This window comes from Cynocephalus volans, chromosome 8 (assembly GCF_027409185.1).
Source record: "Cynocephalus volans isolate mCynVol1 chromosome 8, mCynVol1.pri, whole genome shotgun sequence".
Taxonomy (NCBI): domain Eukaryota; kingdom Metazoa; phylum Chordata; class Mammalia; order Dermoptera; family Cynocephalidae; genus Cynocephalus; species Cynocephalus volans.
In genome coordinates this window covers 104,642,043-104,653,631 of record NC_084467.1, presented here as the reverse complement: position 1 = coordinate 104,653,631, position 11,589 = coordinate 104,642,043, and the positions used below count along the sequence as shown (strand labels likewise).

General features: G+C 36.6%; 1 protein-coding gene across 1 annotated transcript in view; it reads left to right on the top strand.

The window, feature by feature from the left end:
* The first annotated feature begins 6,092 nt into the window (after positions 1 to 6,092).
* Positions 6,093 to 11,589, top strand: part of SPAG17 (sperm associated antigen 17) — a 233,527-nt gene continuing 228,030 nt past the window's right edge. Inside the window, exon 1 of the mRNA XM_063106597.1 lies at positions 6,093 to 6,179. Coding sequence (XP_062962667.1) covers positions 6,093 to 6,179 — 87 coding nt within the window. The remainder of the gene's footprint in view (positions 6,180 to 11,589) is intronic.

Here is an 11,589-nt window from a genome sequence, read left to right as displayed (position 1 = left end):
AAATTGTGTAACTTGATTGTGAGCAAAAATAGAAGCCTAAAGATTACAGCCAGCCTAAGGAAAAAGAACTTTGAGAATGTAAAGAAGCCATTGCTATTCACAAAAGAAAAAGTAAAGCACAACAATCAAAGCGTAAGACACAAAGAATAGTTTTGTTTTGTTTAATATAGTAGAGAGTTGAAATATAAGAGGCAATGAGGCTATTTGGGTAGGCAAAGTCAGAAACAGTTGGCTCTCTTAAAGGAAGTGGTGGAACACCTGAACAGATTCATTCAGAAATGCAGTGAGGCAGAGAGCAACCTGAAACACCACCTTTGCAAGCGCATTTGTTCTGCTGATTGACTTGTGTATCGGCTGAAATTACTTTATTTTTCTTATAATCTTCCTTTGCTTCATAATGTCTGACTCGAAGTGGTTTCTCCCCCCTCACATTTTTTCCTTATATTCATTTTTATCAGCCAAAAGGTAGAACCTTTGTTAGAAGTCTTCTGAGAATGTGTATTTGGGAGGGAACAGAAATGCAGCGTAGGAACTTTTCCTCACTATTACCTAATTCCTCCTCCCTTTTCAAACTGATGTCCTTACAAAACATAGTTAAAGTAGATTTCAGTAAGATGGTTTTCTTCCTATTATATTCTTACTAGAAATAATCTTTAGGAATAATCTTCCTTTCAATGAACCCCTCTTAAACTTAAAAACTTAAAAGATGCCAGTATTGTGAATCTTTCTTTATACCTCACATAGGAGTCAATTCTCAACCCAAAAAAAAAAAAAAAAAAAAAACTAACGATTTAAAATAATACCCCCTTATTGGTAAGTGGGGCATTATGGTATCCTACAGATTGGCTTTGACTTGGGTTCCCTCAACACCAGAATGTTACACAAAAATTGGAAGCCAACAAAAGAAAAATTAATTCATGGAAAAATGGATTGGCATACATGGTAAGATAGAAGAAGGTAACTATGCACAGTTGCATTTAATATTTATAAGATCATAGTCATAGTCGAATTTCCCTGGAAGTCATTTGGACATCTTCCTAGCGGTTCCCTGCATTTTTTGAGGAAGACTTAGAGTCAGGCCAGGAAGGGGAAAGAGAAAAGCTGAAGAAGGAGGGGTAAGAAAAGTAGCGAATACCACTTTTATCCAAGCCATCATATACGGTGCTATCAATTCCTCAAAGCCCCATTATCAAACATCTTTTCTCACCCCAAAATTGCTCCACAGTCTGGCGTAATATGAATTGGTATAGTCTTTTATATTGAAGTAGGCTTATCCCAACCATAGCTTTTGAACCTTGCACACAGCAAAAAGAAAGTTATTTAATGTAGAACAAATTTCTAAGTAACAGGCATCTGATAAGATATTAAGAACTCAAACACTTAGCTAAGCGTTTAGAGAAATGACTTACCATGAGTTATGGATTTTGAAATGGTCCCCAAAGGATTTAAAGCAAATCCTTTCACTGAAGATATTTTAAAATAGATTCAAAGAAAAACATGAGTGAGAGAACACTAGAGTGAAAACTCCCACACTAACAAATATGAAACAGATGAATTTTAGCTTTAACATGTACAACTGTTATTTTTCTGATTCATTAAAAAATATATTTGATATTCTAAACTCTCTCATCACAAATAACATAAAAAATCAAATCAACAGCACTTAATTCTGGTTCCAGAGACTTACAGATATATTTCAAGACATTCAAGGCCAAAACTGTAAACTCTAAATATTGCTTTTATCATTGACAGAAACGGAGGTTCTTAAGGAAGTTCTTCTTTAGAAAGTGATCTATTCCCAGGCTCCCCACAATTCACTCGGGATTATGAACTATAAGCCCTGCAGCTGATTTTAATTGCCACAATGATGCATAGGGAGAGATGTGATATCTGGAGTAACTGGCTTCTAAACAATGAGGGGCTTTAAAGATTAAAGTCAACACTTCCAATTGCTCTCAAGACTGAATAGGAAGCTAATACTGACCATAGAATGCAGGTGTAATATTCTCCATATGTTTTGGACCTTGTAGCTGAAAGAGATCTAGCCCTTGACATCACACACAATAAAAACTCAAAGGCGGTGCATTATAGCTTTCTATTTTGAAGATTAGAAATACAAAGATCATGGTGTTAACAAGACACACATATAGCAAAAGGTGTTCTTGGATGCAGGATGCCAACTGGAGAAATCAGTGGACATCTGTGAGGTCTTCTTAACCAAAGGCAACCTGGTTACTGCAGCTAAATGGATTTAAAATCCTGGAATCTTGACCTAGAAGTGAATTGGTCCATAGCTCCTAATATCTGATAATAGTGGAAATGCTGCATGCATCAATAGCTGGCTAGATCCTTTCAGGAATAAAAAATAATATGGCTGACTTCACACCTAAATAAGGGTTAACTGACCACTATAAGATCAAACTATAAAACTTGAAGAAATAGCTTATTCAATAATCATAGTATCATAAAGAAACAATATCCCTAAAAGTAGACAGTCTTTGGTGAACTAAACATATTAAATGCAAAATCTTACTGGAAAAACTAAATCAAACAAACCAGAATAACCCTGCCAATGTGGAAGAAAATTCTCCAAATAGTATAGTTTTGTTTTAGTCACTGACATATGGGAAAATTTATGTAGCAAAGTATATGCTTATAAAGTTTCAACTTATATTTAGTGGGGGAAACAATTTATTATACCAAAAAAAAGAATAAATGTATGACAGATGGTAATGCTTTTTTTTCTGTTCTTGGCAGGGTCCCTTTTTGGCTGAATAGCTTTCACTTCTTAAAACTATGAACATTGTCATTCACACCTATTTTCTGAAATTAAACAGACCAATTCTATGATGAAACCCCCTATAAATTTGGTTACTGTATAATGTCTTCCCATTTTGTATCATAAATTATCTAAAGTACCACTTTCCCTAGAATAACGAAAAAGGCCTAAACTGGGCAAAAAAAGCATTCTGTAATAAAACTCTTATTTTAAATTCTTTAAATCAATTTTGGAAAACCTTCTATATTTAAATTATTCTAGTAGGACTTTACAAAGGAAACTATAAAAGATTGTGCTAGAAGTGCATTCTTCCATCCTTATTTTTGGCTTTTCAAATATTCAATTCTTTTAAATAATTTGCAAAATTATAATTTATGTATGTAGATATTTAGGCAATGAATCCTGTTGGTTTGCCCTCTTTGAAAAATAGGCAAAAATTTTTATAAGTATGTGACATAAGCAGACTAGTTTGGTTGTATTACTTTGATATGCAAACTCTGTTTAAAGTAAGACATTTTTTTACTAGATAAAGAAATGAAAGAACGTACTGTGTAAGCAGGTGGAAGTCCAGGTAAAGGATGAGATCAAGGTCAGATGGGTAACACTAGATGCAGTACCCCAAAGGGCAGGGATTGGACCTTCGTGACTCTCACAGTAGCTGGCTTTGTGTACTGCCTATTTGAAAGTTACAAGACTGTTTTCTCAGGCATTTTCAGAAAGGCTGGCTACTCTTGGATTTATTAAAAGCTGATTCTCAAATAAAACTTGTCAAAAATATTAGGATAGTTAGGGTAACCGTAGCTGCTATAGCAAACCCCAATATTTTAGCAGCTTAAAAAACAAAAAGTTTATTTCTCATCCACTTACAAGTCTCAAACAAATGCCTTTGGTGGGGGAAGGGAGGTGATGCTCAGGGGGAGGGGAGATCTCTGTGCCATTAACCATCACTCAAGGTTTCCAGTGTTACTCCAATTTCGGGCAGATAGGGGAAGAGCATGAACAACATTTGGGAGATGTTTTTAACGACCAGGCTTGGATACTTAATAGATAATTTCGCTCATGTCCTGCTGGCTAGAACTTAGTCACATGTTCACATCTAAGGTTAAGAAAGGCTAAAAAAATGTTGTCTGACTTTTATAGTAGGGAAACAGAAAAGGAAATGTTTGATAAACAGCTAGACAGTTTTTGCTACAATAAATATCACAAACATTGTATTGCTGTCAAAACTGGGGTTAGACGGCTGTCACTATTAACAAATAGCTGGTGACACTTTCTCTGAAATTTTAAAATAACACTTAATTTTACTTTTCCACCTTATTTCATTTTTTCTCTCTTTATCCTTCTTACCTGCGGTCTATTTTATTAATCTTCTGCTGGTGATTTGGCTGAACTGATTGAATGTAATATGTTTTATTTTGAAGTGTGAATTCACATTCAAGAAGAAAAAAATTAATAATGTAGAATGACGTCCATAAACATCCAGTTAAATTTTTTAGAAAACAGACTGGAATGCCAACAAACTTTTTATTACCTTTCTAATAAAAAAAGCAGGATTTTTTTCCCAAACAGTTTAAAAGTATGGGGAGAATTATGATCAAAATTTGGAATGATGTAATCAATGACTTCCACATCAGTTTGTTTGTTTTTGTTTGTTTGTTTTATCTGTAAGAGATTGACCTTTATTTTCAAGCCATAACACAAAGACAACTTTTATCTTAGAATGCTAAGAAAACATAGGTGAAGAACAAAATTCCAGAGAAAATGCTATGAAAATGAATGTGACAGCCAAGATGGTTGCTATAGAGACCCTAGGGCAACTCCTTTTCTGGAAGATCCCTCTGGCATCATCGCATATCACTCATTTTACTCTCATGACAAAAAGACAGGGATCCCAAGATGTGATTTGTGGTTTGGCTGTACAGATCTGCTCCCTCCCAGAAAATAAACTATATATATTGCAATAAGAAAGGGTGTGTTTTTCTGTAAATTCTCTACACAAAAAACTGTTTCTAGAAATTATGCTTTTCTTTAATATCTGTATTAAAGAATTCATGTGTGGGAAGAAACTTCCCTTCACTGGTTCAAATTATGAATCAGAGTTGAAAAGAAGTGTCATCTTTAAAACTGCCCCTGAATGAAGATGGACTAAAAAGATAGCAAAGCACCTTTGGTTGGGTTCTATCCCTGGTTGTCTTCAAATTTGCCTCATTACAATAAAAAAAAAAAAAAAAAAAATTCAATCTAGCCCCCAAAGCAGGGTATTCCTCACTTTGTTGGGCCTAAAACGGTGGTAGGTAGTAGTGCAGAGGTTAAGCACACTGGATTGGGACACATAATCCTGGATTCCAATCTTGGCACCATTAATCATACACTGTGGGATTTGGGGTAAGTTTGTTATGAGAATTATTATTATTTTTTTTAATATCTCTTTTTTTCTTTTTCTTTTCTTTCTGTTTTTGTTTGTTTTGCTGTTATAAAGATTAAATGAAATAACTATGAACTACGTATAAAACCAGTGCTCAAGAAACAACAGTCGTTATTATTATAATTATTATTTGAGAGAATCTATCTAACCGGGATATTTTAGATATTGATGAGTGTGGAGCGGGAAGAAAGGGAAAAAAGAAAGGCTCTATTTACCGACGGAAAACAATTTAAAGGATCTGGAGCTGATTAGACAGAGTAAACGATATGGAAAAACATTAATCTAATCTACAATTAGATGAAGAATCACGTCGAAGAGTGATTGGACTTGTTTATTAAGGCTCGGGATGCGGATCTGAGACAAGAACAGGGTAGGAGGTCGGGGAGGCCAATTTGGATTCATTTAAGGAAGCATTTGGGGCAGATGCGGGCGGTTGAAAAAAACGACACGGAGCAGGTTAGCGCTGCATTCGAGGTCCCTCGGGATGGGAAGAAATCTCGGTGGAAGAGTCCCGGACGGTATTCCAGGGATTCTGAGTTTCTAGACGATGTCTCGGACCAGAGAGGGCTCCCAACAGGAAGCAGAGGGTCGAAGTGAGTAAAAGAGAGGCCAGCCTCGTCCTGTCCGCCTCCACTTGCGCAGCCTTCCTCCTGTTAAATACTAGAATTTACCTGGGAGGACTGGGACTCCCGCCCCCAAGCTGCCGCGCGCTGGGAAACGCCGTTGCTATGGCGGCGGCAGCGGTTGGCCCGAGGATTCAGAGCAGGTTTGGGGGAGGGAAGCCGAATCGGTTCAGGAGAGTGGGCGTGGCTTCGGTTACTATGGCAGCGGGACGCGCAGGCAGGGCCTGAGCCCAGTTTCAAGGCCAGTACTCCACCATTCCCTTGCATGGCACCCAAGAAAGAGAAAGGCGGGACAGTGAGCAACAGTTCTAAGATATGGGAACCCTTGCTCATCGCTGCACACTTTAATCAGGTGAGCCTTCAGCCCTCCAAGTCCTCTCTGCCCCCGGCAAGGCCAGAGCGCCGCCAGAGCCTCCCAGGCCACGCCGTCAGGCTCGCCCTTCCTCCCAGACGCCACCGTTGCCCTCCCTCCGAAAACTCAGGCGTGCTCAGTACTGCTCTCCCAGTCCTGATGGCTCTGCTCACAAAACGACCCAGGGTCCCATGCGCAGGGAGTGCTTGAAGAAGTGAACGTTAGGGAAGAAGGAAGGGAACGCCCACCGGGTGAGTCAGTGTGATTTCCAGCGGGTGGTGAGAGGTGCGTGGTGGGGAAGAGAGGAGGTGTCGCTGTGACACTCAAGGCCCTTTTCAGTGAAGTCGTCCAGATGACACTCCACAACTGTACAGGAGTTGTCTTTATGACCTGTTCCCTTCTTCCTGACAGCTCTTAAAGGACAGGAATCTTGTCAAATTGTTTGTGGCCTGGCCCATAGCAGGGCTTTAATAAATGCTGAGTGAAAATAGACATGGAGTGCCTACGATAACAATGTATTTAATACAAATGAGCCTTCTACAGGTAGGAAGCGATGACTTTCCTATGTAATGCCCTGATACCATCATATGAAAGTTTTGATATATTTTGAAGATATAGGAGAGAACAGTGCATGGCTGGCTGCCAGACTCATCCATAGGATGCCACAAAGACACCAGGCAAACTGCAAACCACCTGCCACATGACTTCAAATTGCATTGTACCCCAAAACTGGCTAGCTACCCACCTCACCCATCCTCAACCATCTTCAGTGAGTGGGGAGCACAATAGCTCTTGTCACCTGCAGTGTCCACTTATACACTAAGCTGTTTCTAACTCCCAGCTAGAATTTGGGGAAAAAAAGATTGTCTCTGGAAATTCCAGCTTGCCTGAACTACCATAAAAACTGGGGAAAAAAACATTTTTTTTTTCATTTTATGTCTGTACATGGTGCCCTAGAGAGTTAGTAATTAAATGAAAAATGGATCTAAAGTCTTGCATTTCCCTTGTGAGAAATTTTTACATATTTGCTCTTATTTTCCACTATAATTGTTTTTTTCTCTATGAACAATAATTCTATCTGATATTGAAATATGTCTTGATAAAGAATTTCATGAAAGTAGTTGTGATACAGCTGATGCTGATGTGATGTCATGGAATTGTGGGTCATTTCTATGACTTTAGGAATGAAGGATGTCAACTCAGTAATCCTCAATTACATTCTCAAATTCTCAAAGATGTTTTTCCAAGCACTTTGTAACAGCACCTTCTCTTTTGCTTTTATAAGTCAGCACTAGCCAAAATAGTTTTTTCTCCATTTTCTTTGAGATTATGTAGGCCAGGTTTGGGCTTGGAGTGAACATTTCTGCTTGAATTATAAACTGCTGAACAACGGAGTTTGATGTAGGTGCTGACACTGCATTAGCTTTAGTGTTGCAAATATGAAGCTATAATTTTCCTAGTTGAATGGAAAACCTAAAGGCACTATTTTCCCTTATGGCTTGAAAACCTGAAATCATATTCAGCTTTCTAGATCCTACTTAAACAACATAATTTCAATAAATCTTATATATTAATAGAAAGAATTTGAACTGAAGGTAACATTTAGTTTTAACTACAAAGAGTGGACTAAATTTACTTGTTGGAATAACCTGTTTTCTTATTGCAGGGGCGAAACAACTGGCCTCCATATCCTTGCATATTTTTTTCTCAGCTTGGTTTCTTGTCTGATCCAAAAGGAAAATTCTCAGATTAGCCCAGCAGTCCAATGCCCTAACCACCAATGAAATAGAGTCTGAATTTGGGTTAAAGATGACTGTGTGTCATCCTTAGGTGTGTGAATTCCTTATTCATAAGGCTTAGCAAAATACTTTGCACATAGTGTGTGCTCAAAAAATGTTTTTGTTTTAGTTCCCAGAGAGTTTATTTCCCATACAGTTGTTATTCGTGTTCAGGTAAGTGTGGTTGAGTGTCTGTGCTAGTGTGTGTGCTGGAGGCGGGACAGAAGAAAGTAATTCCTCCAGTCTTCTATAAGCCAGTTTTTAGAATTAACTCGGTTTTTTGAACTCATGTTCGTATTGGGCTGCATAAGACTTTAAAGAAAATAAGTTCACAATTTGGTTTAAGTGAATTTACCTTGTGTCATTATTTTGGTCTGTCCTTTGAGGCAGGAATAATTATTTATTTTTTAATACATTTTAGTTGGTTCTAAAACACACAGTGATAGCAAATTATACAAGGCAATCTATTACTAAACACTAAATGATTAGATGCAGATTACAGGTTAGGAAGATAAATAATGGGCCAGGGTAGTCAGAAAATGCTTCGTAAAATACTTGCCTTTAGCTGGACCTTCAAAACAGGATAGAATTTGAACAGGTATAATAAAGGAGGATGATTATTTAATGTAAGGACACTAATATGTGCATTAAATAAATCTGAGACATTTAGATTGAGAGAGAGAAATAGATAGGTTAGACCACTTATTGGACGTGCATTGCTTTTGATTTTTTTGTAATAGCCTTCCTAACAAGTGTGACATGCTATCTCACTGTGGTTTTGACTTTCATTTCCCTAATGATCGGTGATGTTGAGTGTCCTTTCAAGTATTTCTAGGCCATTTGTGTTATCTTCTTTTGTCTCTTTTTAATTGGAATTTTAGTTTATTTATTGTTGAGTTGTAGTTTTTTTAATATATTCTGGATGTTAACCCTTATCAGGTATATGATTTGCAAATATTCTCTCCCATTTCATAGGATGTAGTTTCACTCTGTTGACAGTGTCCTTGGATGTACACAGTTTTTAATTTTAATAAAGTTCAATTTATCTAATTTTTTCTTTTGTTGCCTATGCATTTGGGATACCAAGAAGTCATCACCAAATGCAATGTTATGAAGTTTTTCTCCTGTGTCTTCTTCAAGGAGTGTCATAATTTTAGCTCTTACAATTAGGTCTTTGATCCATGTTGAGTTAATTTTTGTATATGGTATGAGGTAGGAGTACAACTTCATTCTTTTGTATGTAAGTATTCTGTTTTTCCATACCATTTTGAAGACTGTCCTTTCCCCATTGAATTGTCTTGGCACAATTGTCAAAAATCGTTTGACCATATATGCAAGGGTTTATTTCTGGGCTATCTGTTCTATTCCATTAGTCTATATGTCTGTCTTCATCCCAGTACCTCACTGTTTTGATTACCATGGCTTTGTAGTAAGTTTTGAAATCATAAAGTATGAGACCTCCAATTTCGTTCTTTTTCAAGATTGTTTTAGTTATTTGGGATACCTTGATATTCCATATGAATTTTATGATCAATTTTTCTATTTTGGAAAAAAAATGCTGTTGGGATTTTGGTAGAGATTGCATTGTATCTGTAGATCATTTTGGGTAGGATTAACATCTTAAGAATATTAAGTTTTTCAATCCATGAACATGGGATCTCTTTCCACTCATTTGTGTCTTCTTTAATTTCTTTCAGCAACATTTTGTAGTTATCAGTGTACAAATCTTTTGTCTCCTTGCTTAGTTTGTTTCTAAGTATTCTTTTTATTGCTATTGGAGATGTAATTGTTTTCTTCATTTCCTGTTTGGATTATTCATTTTTAGTGTATGGATATGCAATGGATTTTTTATGCAGTGGATTTTGTATCATGCAACTTTGCTGATTTTCTTTATTAGTTCTAACAGTTTTTTAAGTAAAATTTTTAGGGTTTTCTGCGTATAAGATCATGTTGTCTACAAATAATAATTTTACTTATTTCTTTCCAATTTGGATGTATTTTATTTCTTTTTCTTGCCTAATTTCTCTGGCTAGGACTTTCAAGCACTATGTTGAATAGAAGTGGTGAAAGCAGGCATCCTTGCTTATTCTTATTCTTAGAGAAAAAGCTGTCAGTCTTTCACCATTAAGTACAATGTTAGCTGCAGGTTTTTTATATATGACATTTATTTTGTTGAAGTAGTTTCCTTTTATTTCTAGCTAGTTTCTTTTTGGGTTTTTTTGTTTGTTTTATCATAAAATGGTGTGGAGTTTCTTCCAATGCATTTTCTGGATCAATTGAAAGGATCATATGGGTTTTTTCTTCTGTTCTGTTAATGTGGGCTAGTGCATTGATTTTCTTTCTTTTTTTTCTCTATTTTTAATTCCCACCCCCCCCCCCAGCTTATTAAGGTATAAATAACAAATTAAAAGTGTATATATTTACAGTGTATACATTGATTTTCATGTGTTGAAGCATTCTTGCATTCCTGGACTACATTACACTTGGTTGTGGTATAAAATCCTTTTAATATGCTGCTGAGTTTGGTAGCATATTGTTGAGGATCTTGCATTGATATTTATAACAGATGGCCTGTAGCTTTGTTTTCTTGTAGTGTCTTTGTCTGGCTTTGCTATCATGGTATTGTCGGTCTCATATAATGAGTTAGGAAAGGTGCCCTATTCTTCAATTTTTTGGAAGAGTTTGAGGTGGATTAGTGTTAATTCTTCTTTAAATCTTTGGGGGGATTCACCAGCCAAACCATCTGGTCCTGAGATTTTAATTGTTGGGAGATTTTTTTGTTACCATTCAATCTTCTTACTACTTATAGGTTGTTTTAGTCCGTTTTGTGTTGCTGTAACAGAAATACCTGAGACTGGGTGATCTATAAAGAAGACAGGTTTATTTGCCTTACGATTCTGGGACAGCTGCATCTGGCACAGGCCTCAAGCTGCTTCTACTCATGGCACAAAAGTGGCAGGCAGCCGGCAGATACAAGCAGATTACATGGTGAGAAGAAGCAAGAGAGTGAGAGAGGAGGTGCTAGGGTCCTTTAAACAACAAGCTCTCATGGGAACTAATAGAGCAAGAACTCACTCATTACTCCCACCTCCCCCAGGGAGAGCATTAATCCATTCATAAGGGATCCACTCCCATTACTCAATCAGTTTCCAAGACTGACACATTGGGGATCAAATTTCCACATGAGTTTTGGAGGGGACAACACATCCAAACTCCATCATAGGTTTATTTCAATTTTCTGTGTCTTTATGATTCAGTCTTGGTAGGTTTTGTGTTTCAAGGAATTTGTTCATTTCATCTAGGTTAGCCAATTCAATGGCATATAATTGTTCATGATACTCTCTTACAATCCTATTTATTTCTGTAAAATAAGTAGTACTGTTCCCTCTTTTAAGTTGATTTAATCCTATTTATTTCTGTAAAATAAGTAGTACTGTTCCCTCTTTTAAGTTGATTTTTATATTTGAGTTTTCTTTTTCCTTAGTCGATATAGCTAAACGTTTGTCAATTTTCTAAATATTTTTGAATAACCAACTCAATTTTGTTGATTTCCTCTATTCTTTCCCTATCCTCTGTTTTGTTTATCTCTGTTCTAATCTTCATTATTTCCTTCCTTCTCCTAGCTTTGAGTA